The following is a 19,312-nucleotide window of genomic DNA, read 5'->3' as shown; positions in this document are numbered from 1 at the left end:
TCACCGTGTTGTGCTTGACATGCCTGTGACTTTGAGGCCTGCAGTGCTGGTGGAATGGAAGGCTTCCTTCATGATGCCCAGTTTGAAAGGTTTGTGGTATCACATCCAATGTTTTTGCATTTAAAGCCATGAAAACAGCCATTTTCTTGATGAATTTTTTAGTATTGACAAACTGACATTACAGGGATTTCCTGCTCAGAGGTGGATAGCTAGAAATATGAAATACATTTGTGCTGGGAAATTGTCAGTAATTCCATCTGGTTCAGGAAAAAACCTCTAAGTGCTAAATAACTTGGAACTGGAAGGAGATTTTCTTTCTTCAAAGTTAATTGGTTTTTGCAGGTGTAGAACCAGCTACAGTTGTGTCATCAGTGTGCTGAGACAAGGGAGGAGGAAACTGTCAGGGTTGTTCGTATGTACTGAAGAGGGTTTAGTCAGATCATATCCTTTATAAAACCCTGAGAGGAAGAAGATCTTTGCTGTGAAAACTGGCAGTGTCATTTCTGCACCATACAGCTCCTTATGTTGTGCTTTCAGTTGACAGTGACACCGCTTTGCTTGACTTTCCAAGGCGACAATGCTTCAGGCTCCCACAAAAAAGGCAGAGATTATCCTATAGTTTCTTGTGCTTGAAATAATTGACATTTGAGGCGAACAAGATGTGTCTTCCCTCATCTCGTAAACTGAGACTTCAATTCTTCATAGCTTTTTGTAAATGTGGTTTTTTAATGGATATCGTTTAAACCCAGGAATCTCTCAGACATTTACTGTGACTTTTCTTGATGTTTTCTTTCTGAAGTACTAAAGAGTGCTGAAACTGTGCATAGCTCACAATTGAATGGTCATTCACCATATGTGAACACGCTCTGTATCTGCTACTTTTAGGTGAATTTTAAAGCTTTTAAGATACTGGTTGAGGACCCAGTTCCTAACTCTTGCTATGGTACAGGCCTCTGAGAAGTTGTCTGTGAAACCTCTTGGAAAAGTGGAATATCGCCTTCAGCCATGTCCAATTATCTGTGATAGTTTGGTGACTTAATGCAATTAGGCCACATCCTGGTCAGCCTGTTATGAAAGATGATGACTTTGCAGTACACTTGGGTAAGCATTAACACACTCAGAGCATATTACAGAATATTTGGTTTAGTCATGCTTGCGCTTTGCTAGGTGGAAATTCTTGTGTGTGTGTGTGTGGAGCGCTGTATTTGTATGGCAGTGAAGCCCGCCTGAGGGCTGGGGATGCTTTTAAGACTTAACTTGTGTTGTAAGTTTTCAGCAGAGACTGTCCATAACATGCTATAAATTAATGATGAAGTTGGAGTCAACAGTAGATGATCTTGCAGCAAAGACACAGCAAACATGGATGCTGGGGACAGACTCTTCATTAGGGACTGTAGTGACAGGACAAGAGGTAACGGGTTAAAACTTAAACAGGGGAAGTTTAGATTGGATCTAAGGAAGAAATTCTTTACTGTAAAGGTGGTGAGGCACTGGAATGGGTTGCCCAGGGAAGCTGTGAATGCTCCATCCCTGGCAGTGTTCAAGGCCAGGTGGGACAGAGCCTTGGGTGACATGGTTTAGTGTGAGGTGTCCCTGCCCATGGCAGGGGGTTGGAACTGGATGATCTTAAGGTCCTTTCCAGCCCTTACTATTCTATGATTCTATGGAAAGCTTAGTGCCGGATGTGTCAGCAAAAAAATGGAGCAGGGACTTCTCCTGGTCTTTTCTTAATCTGAAGGTTATAAGTAGCCACATAAGATGGCTCTAATTTGTTTTGCCACAGCTCTCAAGTAGGTTCAGTTGTTGGGGCACCAGAACACAGCTTTTGTGGAGCTCGGTCTGTATAGCTACTTAATGGGAGCTCACCACATGAGTTTGCTTCGCTGTTTAGAAAGTGGAAATAGCATTGAAGCTCTTTCAGCAGCAAATAAAATACTTGCCAAATGCTGTCAGTTTGTGACTGAGGTGTCCAAAGTACACAGTGGTCTGGAGGCTCTTTGGTGCACACGCAGTGTTTGACTTGAGGTGGGAACCAAGAACCCAAGCCTCTCTCAGGCTGGGAACACAACAGTTAACTCCCTGCTGGCTCTGGAGTGGAAGGCAAGCAGCAGCTCTTACCAACAGGCAGTATTTTCTCAAACATAACAATAAAGCAAAAATGTTGGGTTGAACTGCTGCAAAGCAAAGAACATGAATGTTGTTCTGAACGTGTCGCATAGTTACTGTCCCAGATAACCAGTGCTTAATGCACTGGGGCTATGAAATACTCCTTTGTTCCACTTGTGCCTGGCTATCTCTCATCTCAGCTACTTCAATTCCTCCTTTTTTGGCCCGCTCCTCACTTCTTTGGCATGCCACTTCCAGCGCCAGTTTTCTGTTTGTGATCATATCTCATGAGGAGTTTTGTGTTTCCATCTTGCATTTTGAATGCCTCATCGTTGCTTCTGTGTTCTGCATAATTCTACATCTGCCTGCAATAGATTTCTTCATGTTTAGCTCTTATGAGCCCAAATGATCTATGATTGTATGGTTATTGGTATTTGTACACAAACCAGTGCACCATGCTGAGTTAAATAGGAAATTAGAGTATTACAGATTGCAAGTGAGAATCCATTGACAGTTACTGAGTGTCGTGGTTTAAGCTCCTTTTGATGCAGCCCAGGATGCGGTTGGTTTCCGGGCTGAGTGCACACTGCTGGGTCATGCTGAGCTTCTCATCAATCAATGACCCAAAGTCCTTATCCACAGGGTTACTCCCAATCCCTTCATGCCCAAGCCTGTACTGATACCAGGGATTGCTCCACCCAGGTGCAGGACCTTGCGCTTGGCCTTGTTGAGCTTCACTGTGCTCACTTGGGCCTCCAGCCTGTCCAGGTCCCTTGGACACCATCCCTTCCCTCCAGTGACTCAACTGCACCACTCAGCGTGCTGTCACCGCGAACTTGCTGAGGGTGCGTTGTGCAGCAGCGGTGTTTGTTTGAGCCCTTCCCGCGCAGCATAGGGATGTGGTATGTCAGCATCCTGCACTGACCCTCCTGCCAGTTCATTCCTGTAACCACAGGTTCCCCCATCAGTGGGCATTCAGGCTTGTGGGGGGGCCTGCTAGGGGTTTTGGCAGAACTTGCTGAAATTGTAAACTCACTGTTTTCCATCCAAAGTGAAATTCCATTCATGTGATGTTCAAGTTCAGCCATCATCTGAACTAGCACAAGCTGTATCCCTGATTCAAGGCTGAAGTTAGCTCGTCTTCGTGCACCATGTGGCTTGTTAGATTGTCCCTTATCTACTTTTTATTAGCGGTGTTCTCCAATGTGCCTTGTAGGCAAATGGTCTTCCCCCACAGAGATGAAGATAGAATCACAGAATCATAGAATAGTTAGGGTTAGAAAGGACCTTAAGATCATCCAGTTCCAACCCCTCTGCCATGGGCAGGGACACCTCACACTAAACCATGTCACCCAAGGCTTTGTCCAACCTGGCCTTGAACACCACCAGCAATGAAGCATTCACAGCCTCCCTGGGCAACCCATTCCAGTGCCTCACCACCCTCTCAGTAAAGAATTTCTTCCTTAGATCCAATCTAAACTTCCCCTGTTTAAGTTTGAACCCGTCACCCCTTGTCCTGTCACTACAGTCCCTGATGAAGAGTCCCTCCACAGCATCCTTGTAGGCCCCCTTCAGATACTGGAAGGCTGCTCTGAGGTCTCCACGCAGCCTTCTCTTCTCCAGGCTGAACAGCCCCAACTTTCTCAGCCTATCTTCATATGGGAGGTGCTCCAGTCCCCTGATCATCCTCGTGGCCCTCCTCTGGACTTGTTCCAACAGTTCCATATCCTTTTTATGTTGAGGACACCAGAACTGCACACAATGCTCCAAGTGAGGTCTCATGAGAGCAGAGTAGAGGGGCAGGATCACCTCCTTTGACCTGCTGGTCACGCTCCTCTTGATGCAGCCCAGGACACGGTTGGCTTTCTGGGCTGCGAGCGCACACTGCAGCCGGCTCATGTTCATTTTCTCATCGACCAACACCCCCAAGTCCTTCTCTGCAGGGCTGCTCTGAATCTCTTCTCTGCCCAACCTGTAGCTGTGCCTGGGATTGCTCTGACCCAGGTGTAGGACCTTGCACTTGGCATGGTTAAACTTCATAAGGCTGGCATCAGCCCACCTCACAAGCGTGTCGAGGTCTCTCTGGATGGCATCCCTTCCCTCCAGCGTATCCATCGAACTAGTCTCTCCTAGTCTCATGAAGATCTCCTTCATGAATTCCATGCTTCATGGGCTGTGGAAATTAAGGCTTCAGTGGCAGTGGTCTGCAGACTTCTCCCCATGTCCCTCTCCATGCCACCACCAGTTGGGCCACAGTAGGATCAGTGAACTGAGACAAGTTTAAAAGAAGAATCTTAATTAGGCTGAGGGGACCCATCTGTTTAATTCTGTTCCTGTTGATTTCAGAAGAAACAAAATGTGTTTCCTCTTCACCTGGGCTCTGACTGGAACTCATTTTGCTTTTGGAAGAGAAGAGAGTGAGGTGCACGAGTCAAAAGAACGTGAAGAAACAAAATGATTCTCAAAGGGATTTTAATGAAAGTCTCTTTTATTTGAATGCTTGCCATATTTAGATACTGAAGTAGAATTGTCACAGGAATGAAAATCAACTTCCCCTTCTTCCCAAGGAATCTAAAAAGTGTCGCTATGTACAGAATTTACAACTATATGCAGTAGTTTACTGTTACTCTGGACTCCAATATTTGATCTCAGAGGTAAAACCATTTACACCAAAGCTAGAGCAGGAAGTGCCCATGCTGTTCCTCTCATGATGTTCTGCAAATGTTACTGTTATACTTTCAGAATGATTGCTCTTCCAAGGAAGAGAAACTGTCCTCACCTGAGACCTCGCTGCTGCATGCAATAGTCATCGCCCACAGCCTCACTAACTGCCTTCCTTGAGCAGGTGAGAAGCGAGAGGAAATGGGCCAGATGTGCAAATGTGTTTTGGTTCCTGTTTTCTGTTGGAGTCAGATGAAAGATGATATAAAGTAGGTGTAAAAAAATAATCTACTGACAGATCAACAGATGTGAGGCATCTAACTATGAGATTTGGGTGGGAATCCTTTGTTTCAGGAATTTTCTTACTATTTTTTGCCTTTCACTTACAGACGCTTCCTTCGTTTTCATGGATTATTTGGTAGAAAGTTTCTCTGGTTTGGTTCAAGCTGCTGAACCTCTGTAATTCCCTCTGTAACTGTATTCAGTGGGCACTACAGGCGCCCAGCTTCTCTTTAAAAATTAGAAACCTCGAAGAACTCTGAAATAAAGCACTGTCATCTCTAATTTAACGTTCATTCAAATGACCATTGAGAGGATTTCTAATATCCACGTGCTATTAAATGAATTGGAACTCAGTCCTGGTGTGTTACTTGTAGGACTTAGCTTCTTCACTCAGCTTAATTTTCCAGTCTGGATCTAGACAGCTACTCTGCAATAAGGAAAACTGCTCTGAGCTGGTGGGACTGGAGGTGGTAACAAAGTGAGCTGAAGGCACAGAGTGGAAGTGAGCTGCAAGACATAACTTGAACTGCCGGGCTTGTGTTCACAGACCCGGTCCTAAAACCTCGCCAAGAGCTGTCCTTGCTGCTGTACCTTGGGCAGTGCAGAGGAACAAACTCCTTCTCCATCAGTCCTCAGGAGTCCTCCAAAATCAAGGTGCGATGACAGCACGGAGGTAGTAGCCTGCTGCTGCCAGCACCGCCTTGGTTTGCTGTGTAACCGAGCCTTCAGCCTCCTCATGCCAGTGCTAAAATGCACAGCAATAAACTGTGCCTCACCCCATACCTGGCCACCTGAAAACCAGTTACCACCTAAATCTACTGCTACACAGGTACGCTACCGAGGGCAGGGGATAGGCGGCAGCAGCGTTGCACTATGAGCAGCATTATTTAGATGTGTTCTTCCTGGGGTCATGATGCACCCAAGGTTTACACATTAGCAAGGCTCGGCTTTTTAATTAGGGAAACGAAGCATCCATAAGCAGCAAAACAAAACAGGAGGCTTGAAATCATCCTCATTTGGTATTATATAGAATTTCTATATTCATCAGTACAGGAGCGATTGCTAAACAGGTCCTCACTAGGCTTACTTGCAATTCAAACCAAGGTGGTTATTATGTAAACAGGTTAGCTTGGTGGAGGCATCTCCAGGGTGAGCTTAACCCTGTCCTATTTGGTTCCTCTTGTCTAAGTCTTATAGGCCTGTAAACATTCATGTTGTTGTACAGCACTGTGGAGTTATCAGCCACATAAGGTGGCTGGTAGTAGTTACCCTGAATGGCCTTTTGTGGTGATGAGGGTGTGAATGAGACATAGTTGTGGAAGGAATTAACTCTATGCAGAGGTGACTGTGGGGCTAAGTTGCTGCTGAATATGAGAGCTGTTGGATTTTGCTTGTTCTGGTGGGTGCTGCCAGTGGAGAGGCTGCTGAAGGGATCAGACAGAGTGTTGGTGTTTTCCTCGTTGCTGCAGGGGAGGCTGCGCTGGGGGGCCCAGCTCCTGTTGAACAGGAAGGGCATGGTGCGTGGTGGAGAGTTCGGGCCCCTCACGGGCTTGGACAGAGCGTAAAGGTGTCGAAACTCTTCATCAAACAGCTCCACAACTTGACCCGTGAACTTGGAGAGGAGGTTGCGGTGAACCTGGCCACATAACCACGTGAAGCTGGAGGGAGGGACAAGGTAAGGGACAGTGTTAACATCAGCCACTAAGGACTGGGCATCCCTGCAGGGGTGGTGCGAAAGGCAAATGGGCTTTATTGCTGAAGTTCTTGCCTAAACACAGCATGAAGATGGTGTCACAGTTAAATTTCAGGTCAGTTCACATCAGTGCTCTTTGGCTCGGATCAACCTTTGTTAGTGCAGCTGCCTCTAAGCCTTCCAGAACCCTTGTCAAGTTACACAACCTCCTAAAGTGAGCCATGATCCAGATGCACTGCAGGTCTAAAAGTTAGGTATAGAACCCAAGGTTTAGGTGTCTGTTCCATGGAAAGGAGTTCAGACCCCACTTTTGGGTACCTCTCTTCCACGCACAATGCTTAAAGTCAGCTCTTACCACATCTTATGTGCATACCCATACATTGTACCTTCCCTGCAGAGTGCTGTGCCAGGTGTAACTCTCACCCACTCCAAACTGACATTAGAAAGACTAGTGCAAATAACCACTCGTCACTTCCATGTTGCCATACTTTTTCTGCACTTTTCAAGAGAAACACGTAAAGACCCAACCTTCCTGTTACATCCACATCCACAGAACAAACCACCACACCTGGTAAATGCTCATTTTCTTCACTACAGAGAAGATGAAGTTATAAACATTTCCTACAGCCTTTCCAACAATAAAATTACCACTTTGCTATAAAGTAAGGGAGAAGCACCGCAGTAGTTTTCATTCTGGTAGTCCAGAGACACACGTGAGGATACTCCACAGCTTTTAAATGATTTTTCTTTTATGTGCTTCCCTAATCCACTTGGCAAACATAAATTCATGCTCTTTTACCAAACCACAAGCCAGCTTGACTGTGGTGTGCAGGCTGCCTTGTCAGAGCAGCAGCAATAAAATGAGCACAGTTGAGAGAATGAAATGTAATTACTCCCTGAGCTGATGGGGCTCGAGCTGTGCAGCAGAGGATACAGAGCAGCATTGAACTCAAACCTGAGGTTACCCTGTGTTTCAAACCTGAGGTTATTCTGTGTTTCAAACCTGAGGTTATTCTGTATTGCCAAACTGCCTGGGTTATTTCTGCATGACTTCATTAGCTATGCTGGATTTGCACAAGGATTTGGCTGTAGGTGTGTGCACTTCACATCTTGTGCTTGTCATGTTTTGACAAAAGGCCTGTGAAGCTCAGTGGGACTGACAGTCTGAGCTGATGCTCAGGGAGCAAAGCCAGAGGATTTATATCTGCCCATTCAGAGCATTCTTACACTGGGCTGGGTTTGGGGCACACAGTGGTTTTATACTGATGGTTCAGGAGCAAGTGGAGCAGTGAAGAAATCACTAGTTCAATGCCACCAGCCACCCCTACAATATAGGCTGTACATTTTATGATTGGACATGAAAATATACAGTAAGTTACCAGAATACAGCTTCTCCCCATCGAGTTTGTTCAAATCATTCTAGATATGGACAAAACCTTGGGAACCAAGGTGAACAGCCTAGAAAGCTAACTCCCTGCTGCGTGGGTAACATCTGCTGTGCCAGCTCACTATTGCCTGTATACACTAAGAAGCACTCTCTAAACCATTGCATGTCCTTTGACTGTTCAGGAGACAATAAGCCAGGACCAAATACAAAACCACACACAATTAGTCTGGGATATCTTCACTGAAGGTTACAAACTCAAGAAAGGCTGAGGTGTGGAGTGGCAGGTTTACACTTGATGTGCTAGAGATATAGCTAGTTTACAAAAGAAAATTTAGAGATAAATAAAAATCAATTACACTTATAAATGGCCTTTAAAAACCCCACAAAATCAAAGAAAAAAGCTGTTGAGCCCAATTTTGATAGTTTACTCGCAGGGTAACTTCCTGGAGTACCTGGCGGACAGATAACTCCTTTGTGGCTCATTGACCTTATCCGTAGCCCTTGTGAGCTGAGAAAGCTGGATCCAATCAATAGCCCAAGATTCTCCGTGGGCCGGTGGCAACGGGTCAGTTGCAAGTAACGAGGTGAGACCTGTGTGATTTTAGACAAACTTAGGACTTGTAGTGAGTCACAGAAATTTACATGCTGTGCTCTTCGCTGGAGAACAAAGCAGAACCTGAAATAAAGACTTCACAGGTTTTCACTGGCTTCATTTTAAGAGGAATGAATTCACTGGTTAGGTTTTAGGCCCTGTTTTGCTCCTTAGTTTACAATTCCAAGTGCTCTTCTGGGAAAGGCTCACAGAAGTCAGTTGTTGTCACTATCTGCCTATAGGAGCATTTTTCTACTAGGCCTCTCTGAGTGAAGCACATCAGAAAGGAGAGGAAGTACAAAGAGGTCCTGCCCAGCTTTGGGCCAAAGTTCTATCACAAATTCAGTCATTAACAGATACGTCTCAGCCGCCTTGCCTTTTTGTCCCCAAACCTACCTGCTGTTCTGGATCCTGTCATTCAAGGTGGCCTGAATCAAACCCCGCCTCTCCTGTCCAATCTCCAATTGTGCTGGACTTGTTTTTTCCCCTCTGTACTACTGCAGCTGCAGTTATTAGGGATGCTCGATCCCATGTGTCTACAGTGCTACAGCAACATGCAGTTACACACATTCAGTCTGAAACTGAAGGAGTGGAGTTTTCAGCTAAGCCCAGGTTTGAATTAACCTGCATCTTAGTGTTGCCTGCTGGTGGGATAACCCCGTTATGAGAGACCTGTTCCACCTGAACTGAGGCTTTCAGCAGAGCACCACAGTGTTAGATGTTAGATGCCGGCCTCTGAGGCTTTCAGAGTGTCTCAGCTGCCCCTTGACAACCAAGTCCTGTGCTTTCTTCTGCTCTCGTTTTGCCTTCTTTAGGAGCAGAGTTCATGCACTGTCTAACTTCAATTAATTAAAGAAAATGGAAACAGTTATCATAGGATGGGGCAGAGTAACACAGAGACAGCAAAAAGAAATACTGCATCCAAACCCCACACCACAGACATTGCCAGTAAAAAATCAGAGGAAAACTGTAACTTAAAACACTTTCTCATGCCTGCACTTGTGCAGACACATGGGTGGAACAGCCTTCAGAAGCTTCTCAGCTCTGGTCTGCCCTGTGCAGCAGGACCATGCTTACCCACACTGACCCAAGCAACAGCTTTTTAATGTGGTTTTAAAACTGACTCCAGAGCAGGAGATGCCAGAGACTCGATGTTTCCTTTGCCTCTAACTAGCTGCCAGCTTCAGTCCTCTTTGTTGTCCATTAGGCAATATATTTTGTCCTCGGACAGCTGGGCAGTGAGCCAGCGTCCCTCGTAGAGCAACGTGTCCCAAAGGGCTGTTTTATTTCCTCAGCGTGTTCCCCTCACTGATACTACAAAGTCATGCAGAGCACAGCACTGATTAAATTTGCTGTTATAGTAGTTTTAAGATATTTTGGTTTAAGTTCTAAGACCTGTTCCAGTTTGATTTTCAACAAATGCATTGCAGAAGAGTTTGAGACTGTTTTACTCAAAGTCATTCTTGTTCTGCAGCAGCTGGTGGATAAGGTTTAGGGATAACAGAAAACCTTCAGATTGATAAAGTGAGAGCTAGCAAGCCTACAGAAATGCCACATACTGACAGCCAGCCATAACCCATGTGAATCTGCAAACTGGTGCTGGGCATGCTGAAGTTAAATAGTGTGTAGATTTGTTCCTCACCACCATCTCTGCTTACTTGTTGGATAAGGGATTATGTACTTTGAGAAGGCTCTTGAGGTTAGAAGATACTGCAACAGCAGTAGAGAATGAATTGCAGAAGTAACTGCTCAGGACTTTGAGGGTTTTCCTTTTTCAGGATTGAAAGAGAAGCCAAAAGGAAGCTAAAGAAAATAGATGTTGTTCTGTCCCTCTTCTCCCACACATCCCTTATTTCTACTCTCTCTCTAAATCTGCTGTTGCATTTCTACACATTTTTGGTGAGGGACTGAAAAAAACCCTGAAATACCAAGAAAACCACAGAGCACCCAATAGGAAAACACTGAGTATTCACTCTTTTTTGTTTGAGGGTTCATTTGGAAACTGGACAAAAACTGGATGCCCACCTCTGGACAGCTGAGCTCCCACAGCCTGCTCTAACGCCATGTATTCACTTTCACCTTTGGGACTGTAGTTACGGCATCTTCCTGTGCCATGGTTTTATCACACTAGAGGCATTTAAGCTTCCAAATCATAAGCTCGGATTAAGAAAAAATAATCTCATCCTTTTAATTAAATAATCACTTCTTGTCTTTTTGTATGTGGATTTCCAGGACACAGTCATTTGTGAAGCTTATCTATGTAGCCATGAGGCTTAAGAACTTTATTTGATGCAAGCTCTGTCTCCTGAAATTCCCTGACTGGAGGATTTTGGACTTGAATTTAAAACCCTGTTGTTGAGGTGCAACGTCCTCTACCTGAAATAATTATAGCAGCCCAAAAGTGGAGAGTTAGAGACTCAGCTCACAAACTGAGGAAACAAAAGGGAAGGTACAACAGTCATGTAGACACACACTGCCTGTTAATGAAACACAAGAAAAAACAGTAAATCTCTGAAGTATTTCTGTTTTACCTTTAATCACTAAACTTGTCACATGGAGAACAAATCCTCAGATAAGCTGATATGCTACATTAAGGAATCCTGAGGGAGATGGAAATGTATCATGTCTCATGATCACAGCATTCGAGGACCCAAACAATGAGAAAAGCAAAATATTGAGCTCTACACGTTCCTAGTGCTGCTCCAGGGATGCACCAGCTGTTTACTCCAGTTTCTAAACATCCAAATTAAACACCAGGCTCCATAAAAAGTTAACATCAGCTTTAAAGCAAATTAAATGGATTATTGAGAAATGGCACCTACTGGAAAACATGAGGGAGTTTTGTTCAAAAAAACAACCTCACCCATCCAAAAACTTCCATGGCACTTTTTTGGTGAAGGAATATTCTAAATCATGAAAGAGCAGCCACCCATGAACGGCAATGGTTTATCTCACCTGTAAGAGCCAGAGAGCACATATTTCCAGTCAGAGATAAGGAATTTTTCTCGTATTTGTCCTGAGAATTTCCTGCCTGATTTGGCACAGTAAACCTCTCCAGTAACGCTGCGGACTGAGATGTTCTGCAGAGAAAGAAAAAGGAGTGGATGACATTTGTTTTCATATTAGATCTCCAAAGGAAAGGGCTCTTTCCCCCCACTGCCCTTAGCTCTTCACTTCCCCAGTGTCTGTTACGAGTTCTTCACCATCTCTCTAATGTCATATTTGAAGATTTGGGGCTAGAGGAAACCCAGCCAAATTCTCTCACCTGCCCCAGGGTTACTTCTTTCGAGAGGAATATAGAATCACAGAATAGTTAGGGTTAGGAAGGACCTTAGGATCATCCAGTTCCAACCCCCCTGCCATGGGCAGGGACACCTCACACTAAACCAGGGCACCCAAGGCTCTGTCCAACCTGGCCTTGAACACCACCAGCGATGAAGCATTCACAACTTCTTTGGGCAGCCCATTCCAGTGCCTCACCACCCTCACAGTAAAGCACTTCTTCCTTATATCTAACCTGAATTTCCCCTGTTTAAGTTTTAACCCATTACCCCTTGTCATATCACTACAGTCTCTAATGAAGAGTCCCTCCACAGCACCCTTATAGGCCCCCTTCGGATACTGGAAGGCTGCTATGAGGTCTCCATGCAGCCTTCTCCAGGCTGAACAGCCCCAACTTTCTCAGCCTATCTTCATATGGGAAGTACTCCAGTCCCCTGATCATCCTCGTGGCCCTCCTCTGGACTTGTTCCAACAGTTCCATGTCCTTTGTATGTTGAGGACACCAGAACTGTACACAATACTCCAAGTGAGGTCTCATGAGAACAGAGTAGAGGGGCAGGATCACCTCCTTTGACCTGCAATATAAACTTGTGCTGTATAATGATAACTGATGCTAGCCTGACTGAAATGAGAAGTGTCCATAGCTGAACAGTCTGTAACCTCTGCTGACATTCTAGCAACACTTTGCTCTAGCTGTAAGCTTTCTTGTTTTACATTAGCTATGGCACAATACAGCAGGGCAAAACCTCTGCTCTCCCTGTCCACCTGGGCCTGCAAGGTGCTGCTCTTCTCGTGCAGCCCAGATGAATGCAGTCCTGCAGGGTCTGATGCAAGAACATGTGTGAGTTGAGAGGCCCATGCAATGCTCTGCACTGTCCCTGTACGTCAGCAAGTGCACTTAAGGCAAGCCAGGCACGCAGACCTGACTCTGCTGTCCATACAACACATTGCAGGGCCTTAGTAAATGAGTGGCACCAAGGATTTGGCTCACACATCATTGAAGCCTGTGTATTGCAGCAGCATACTTACAATAAATAGCACAGGCTTGTCCTTCCTAAGGAGTGGGTGTTTACAGACATGCAAACACTGTTATGAGTATGTTTTATTAATTTCAGTTTCTTTATACATCTGGGGAGGAATTCAGCTGTTGAAACATAAGTGTCTGGTGCACGTAAGATGCTCTCAGGTCTATTGCCTGCCCTCCAGCTGCTGTTCCAGGAGTCTGTTGCCTCTGTTGACACCAGCCATCCCCACAAAGATGCCACAGGTGCCCTACAGCATCTAAGCAACAAATGAAGTTGAAGGTCAGTTTCCTCTGGAAGATATGACCCTATGGTTGATTCTGGCAGAGGCGAAGGTGGACTAAGCTAACAGCCAGCTAAATTTGAGGTGTGATCTTTAAAACAGAACTTCAACATGTTTTATAAGAAACCACTTAGTGCAACCAAGGTACTGCCATGCAAAATGGTTTGGGTGCCTGCTACCAGCACTACCAGACCATAGCTGCTGCACAGTAATTAAACAGAAGCAGTTGTAATGCTAGATAACTAGTCGTAATGTTAGACAGCTCTACTAGGGGACTTAAACTCTGTTTTAAGACTTCATGGCCTAGATTAGGTTCATCTAAAGACCTAATGGAAATGCTTTACATTCTTATAACATCCATGGGAAAATGGAGGCTTCCTCAGAGAGAAATTAGGTGCACTAACCCTACCCTTGGAAATCCCTTGCTCCCTTTTAATTACAAGGTGGACCTACCCTCCCATAACCACGCTTGTGGCTCAGAGTGCCTAAAGTTGTGCAGCTGAATCTGAGCCTGAATGCTTCACAGACCCACAGTACCTTGAAGAGATCCTCAGAAATTTGCAATTTGTCGCACATCTCCGAGAAGAGATTGATACTGCCGTGATCAAGCAACAGGTAGACAAACACCATGCGCTTGTTGGCTGCCTCCAGGAGGTCACAAAAAATCTCAGTGTCTGTGAACACATCCATCACGATAGCTAGCACCTAGGGAAAAACAGCAGAGGCGTTACGAGGCCTGATTTACATAAGGTTGTCTGTGAGGCCACTGAAATGTATTTTATTCGGTTGAAAATCATATTACCACCAACAGCCATCTTCAGAGGATATTTCTTCTGCTTTTCTCCCTAAGTGCCTGAATCATGAAATTGATGAGACACGTTGCTGCTTTGTTTTATTGCTCATCTAAAGCCAATATAACACGCAACTTACGCACTTCAGTTAAGCTCTTTTAATCCTAAAACATAAGATGACCCATGAATTTGCAGGTGAGATTAAAGCACTAGGAACAATATTGAAACCCTAATCGGAGAATAATAAGGACGTAGTTAAAATAAGAGACTGTAGCCTGTGTCAAATGGCTGACTAGCTTTTGTGAGCCACATGCATTCAGCAAGAATCACTGCATCACGCTTTCTGGTAGGAGTTAAACCTGGAAGGGTCCTGGCTGTAAATCCCCACTCTGTTGTTGGGTGGGGTAATGGACTGCAACAGCTCCATCTGTTTGGGTTTTGGTTTTAGTTTTGTAATACTGATCTATAAACTGTTTCACTGTAGCCATGCATCCATGCTTCCCAAGTCACAGCTGGCAGGACAGTGTGTAAAAGTCTCAGGACTGCGCATAAAAGCCTTGACAGCTAATTAAATGCACAGCTTTCAGTCAGCGTGGATCCAGGGAACTGTAAATGTGATATAAACCCACCTCTATGTTCCAGCCCCTATGCTCAGTGTTAGGCATGGCCTCTCGAAGGTGCTGGTGGTTCATTGATGTCTACTGTTGTGAAAAGAAAAGGACATCTCCCTAGGGCAATTCAGCCCAGCTGATACCTTACTTATCTTCAGAAGGTGCCTACTCCTCCACTGATGCAAAAGGGAACTCTTGATAATTGCACTCACAGGATATTACCTTCAATCAAAACAAACTTTACAGTGTCTCTGCAGATCTGTCTTACTGTTTACTTCCAACTTGCACTGAATCTTACTCCAAAGCCTCTTCCTACACGTGCCAGCAAGATTTTTCCCTTCGCCACCAATGGAAATGCTACAAGACCAAGCACATCCTGTGTGGCCAGCATCCTGTTCAGGCAAGTCAAATTATCCGTGGAGAGCTGAGGATCCCACACCTTTCTCCAAAGCATGGTGCTTCAGAAAGGGCAAGACCAGGTAAGCGGCATGAGTATGTCCAATATCTCACATCCGCTCTTCCTGCTGACTCACCTTGTCTTTCTAAACAGCACAGTCCTGCATCAAGCCTCACTGTAGCCCCAGAGCACCCTCTCCAGCACTGCTTTTGCACCAGCTGTTTCCAATTTGTATTTCTGCACCTGACTTTCCTTTTTCACTTGCAGAACTTCTCACTGCTTTTGCCTGAATTTCATTTCAGGATTTCTGCCTATTCCACAAATGTGTTAAGATTATAGTAACCACTCACTAGTTTGACATCATCCCCAAACACAGTCTTTACTCTGTTGTGTAAATTGTTAATGGATATATCAAATCCTAGGCTATCCAGGATGGGCCCATATCGGATACTCATTAATCCATGCTGCCATTGAAAAACTGCACTCAAAAAGCAGTTGCCAAATTTATACAGTGAGTAAGTGTTGCTCCAGCACCCTTTTGTAATGTAAATTAGATGGTTAAGAAGGTCATGTGAACCGTGGATTTATATTCCATTTCTCACTTTTTTTCCCTACAAGTTTTCTCCTCTTGGGACAGAAAATCAGCCTGGGTTGATACTTTACCTGGTGCCTATTTTATTATTCCAGAGACATTTCTTCTGCTACTGTATCTTCCTGGTGCTGCAACTTCAAATGACTGATCTATAATTCCCCTGATGTGCCGAGCACTTGTAGCCTTTGACAGGGCAGTTGCCAGTGGGGATTCTTCTCCCCTGCCATTACATTCATCATCAGACCCAGCACTTGCCCTTGCAGGAGAATAACACAGTGAAAGTTCGTAACTGCAGTGGGCTCTGCAGCCTGTGCTGGACAGCGGGAACTACAGCCTGCTTTTGTTCCTGGCCATTCCCCAGTAAAACTGCTAGTGACATCTCAAGTTTATCCATGAGGAAACCTCCCAGATGATCATAAACACAGCCCTGCAATGTCAAATAGTTTTTTCCAGGAAAACAGGGAACTGCCAGAACACACAAGGCAGAAGCTTTTTGTCCCCCTCCAGATGCTCAGCTTCTGTTTTCCCAATGTGTGGACACCCTGGCTTGGATCTGGCACCTCTCTGCAGCCCCCCATCAACTGTCTGTCATCAGGGGCATGATCTGCACCTTTCCCATGTACCAAGTTACGCTGCCATTTTCATACGGAGCCCATATGGCATTTTTAGTGACACTGACAGCATATTATGGATGAAAGGTCTTTTCCCTGAATAATTCCCTTCCTCTGGGGATGGCTGCTGGCACATCAGATGCACATGCCCTTCTCCAGGCTCCCTTTCATCCACATCTCACACGGATCCCCATGAACAACTGCTAATGGCTCAGAGCTCACTTTAGCTTAATTCTCATTACTGGTGCAATGGGCTGAATGGAGCTCATCCTGCCAGTGATGCACAAGAGGCCAGCTGCCCTTTCTACAGCACATTTGCTCTGCCAGGTTAATGTGAGTTTAAAAGGAGAGGGAATGCTTTTTTTCCCTAAAGTTACGAACATAAAAAGGTGTAGGTATGACTATAAAAGAAAAAAGCAGCACTGCCTGTGTTCAACAACAGGCTCTTTACAGCCACTTTCTAGAGCAAGGCTATACTACAATGCAAAAGGCTGGCTCAGATCAAACACCCTGTTTACATGACCTTTTTTAAGACAACTGGGTGCAGAGGGAACAGCAATTCTCTCCGTACCTGGGTGGTTTTGTTGATGTACCGGCGTATGATGTCTCTGATGTTGTTGTTCTTCTCTGTCTGGAAATACACTGTGGCAGTGGATTTTTCCTTCAAATAGGGCTTGTCTGCTGTAATCCATGTGTGCAGCAGGGCTGGCTCGCTGCTGTCAGAAATGGTGGGGAAGTAGGTCCCTGAAGGGAGTGACCCGGCATAGTTCTGCTTTGGCGCAGCTGCCCCATCGGCGGCCAGGGACTCCTCTGCATAATAGGACTCCCTGGCATTATCCTTGATGTACTGAGCTTCCACTGAGGAGAGGAAATCTACCTCACCCTCCTTGTGTAAAGTTTCCAGGTAAGAGTCTGTTCCACCATCCAGAAAGGCATCAGTGGCCAACCTTATGCTTTCGTTGTGGCTGAAATCTGCTTTTGTCAGCTTTGAGGACTGGCTCTTGATATCCTCCAGCCTTTTCCTTATCTTGCCCAAGTGTCTGGGGTTGCTCATGGCTCTTTGTCGCAGCAGATCTGCGGGGCAGGCACCATGCATATGCACGGGGTAGGCAGCCCAGTCATCCTTGTTTAGACACTGCATTGTGGCGTGAAATCACCTCGGCTGAAGGAATTAACTATGAATAAAAATAGAGAGATCTGATTACTTCAGACAAATGCACACTCCCCGATTTCCTTGGTACAATTATCTTTAAGAAAACCCGAAGCTCAGTTCTCAAGTGGTGTACTTCAGCCACAATCTGTTTCCAGATAGGGCACAAGAGCAAAACTGATTAGATTGCTTATCTGACAGGTACCCACCTCACCTCCAGGGCATAGGTTGGATTCGAGTTCAATCACCAGGGCCGTCCGATTCGGTTGTACTTCTCTTCCTGTCGCATCCTGTGCGATGTGAGTGAGGAAAGCACTCAAGCAAAAGCAAGTAGGCTCCTAAGCATCGTTGCATAATCTTCAAAACAGCTCGAGGCTTCTCTGTCTTCCCATAGTATTCGCTAGGGAGCAAAAACAACTCTGACGTTGAACTGGGACAGAGACAACAGCCATGTCCATAGCTTCAGAGCAGCAGAAAGGGGCACAGGCTCTTGTCTGCACCTACATGCTACCAGGCATGCTTAAAAATAGACTTGAACTTCGTCACTGTGCCCCGTTCATAGTACGTTGCTATTACCATAGGCGATTCACTCATTTATTTCTTTAAAGCTTTGTGACTATGCCATCCTATTAAACGAAAAATACCCCTTCCCAAACATCCTGAATAATACACGGAGGGAGGGTTGTGAGCTGGCCTCAAAGCATCAGAAATACAAACACTCATCACTTGATTGTGCACATTCAGGGCTGGTTGGTTGGTTGTCTGTTTTTTTAACTTCCCAGGCTGCAGCTCCTGGAGTCACGTTGTCCCTGTGGCAGCTCGGCTGCTGTCATTAGCAGGACAGAGGTGCAGTTCGCAGCGGGGTGCGAGGCACAGCGCCCGGGGGAGCCAGGCCGGCCGGTATGAGTGTGCGGGGGTGCGGAGAGCAGGGTGGGAAGGCTCCCTGCCCGAGGTGCACCGTAAATACCTGTGTGCATGCCTGTACACACAGGCACGTGTGACACAGTTTTCTCACGCAGGTTGGGTTTGTCCTCACCCTCTGTAGCTCTGTGTCCATGCACTGGTGCGCCACGGCTCCAGGGGGAGGGCAGGGCCAAGGGACATGTCAGCCTCAAGGGCTCTTGCATGGGGGTATAAGCTGCTGAGTGTGGAAACGGTGCTGACCAGTGCGCTCAGGATCATGAATGTCTTCAGTGCCGCACTGAGTCACACAGGCACACAAGTTTCCCAGATTCTGGGTCTGTGTCTATGTCAATGCCTTATGGGGGGGCAATACATGCGGAGGAGACAAGTACATACAGATGGAAAGAGAAAAGGGTCTGAACTGGTTCAGATTTTACCCCCCGATCCAGAGGGCGGGAAGCACCCACAGGGGCGCAGCGGAGAGGAGGCGGCAGGGCCCGTCCCCGAGCTCCCGCTGTGGGGTTAGGAGCTACCCGTGCCCCCACCCCCAACATCCGCCCACAGGTGTCAGACGCGGCCAACAGCCACTAATTATCCAGTGACCTGCTCTGCGCAATTATGCCGGGAATGATGCTGCCTAATTAACCTGACAGGCGAGATCTGGCCCCGCCAGCGCCGATCAGCGCCTGCCGGGGCCCAGCAGAGCCGTAACCCCCCGCCCGGCAGGGCCAGCTCCATCACCTCGGGTCCCACACGGGTCATCCAGTGTCCCACCATGGTCACTGCAGGGCCACCAGAGTTTGTCACCATGGGGCCTCGCACTGACACCCCATTGTCTCCCTGGGGTCCCACACGGCCACCACAGGCTCCCACACCGTCACCATCGGGACGCACGGGGTCACACTGGAGCTCCACGGTCACCACAGAGCCTCACGCCGTCTCCACACAC

The 19,312-nt window shown here is 46.2% G+C and overlaps 1 protein-coding gene across 1 annotated transcript; it reads right to left on the bottom strand.

The window, feature by feature from the left end:
- Nucleotides 1-11,672: 11,672 nt before the first annotated feature.
- Nucleotides 11,673-17,364, bottom strand: FAM83A (family with sequence similarity 83 member A; the record flags this gene model as incomplete). The annotated part of the gene is made up of 3 exons (XM_080610490.1): nt 11,673-11,801; nt 13,846-14,013; nt 16,882-17,364. 3 exons carry the CDS (start codon nt 17,362-17,364, stop codon nt 11,673-11,675), a joined length of 780 nt encoding a protein of 259 aa, XP_080466616.1.
- Nucleotides 17,365-19,312: the final 1,948 nt, after the last annotated feature.

The sequence above is a fragment of the Psittacula echo genome (assembly GCF_963264785.1).
Source record: "Psittacula echo genome assembly, chromosome: 2".
Lineage (NCBI taxonomy): Eukaryota > Metazoa > Chordata > Aves > Psittaciformes > Psittacidae > Psittacula > Psittacula echo.
This window is presented reverse-complemented; position numbering and strand designations above follow the sequence as displayed.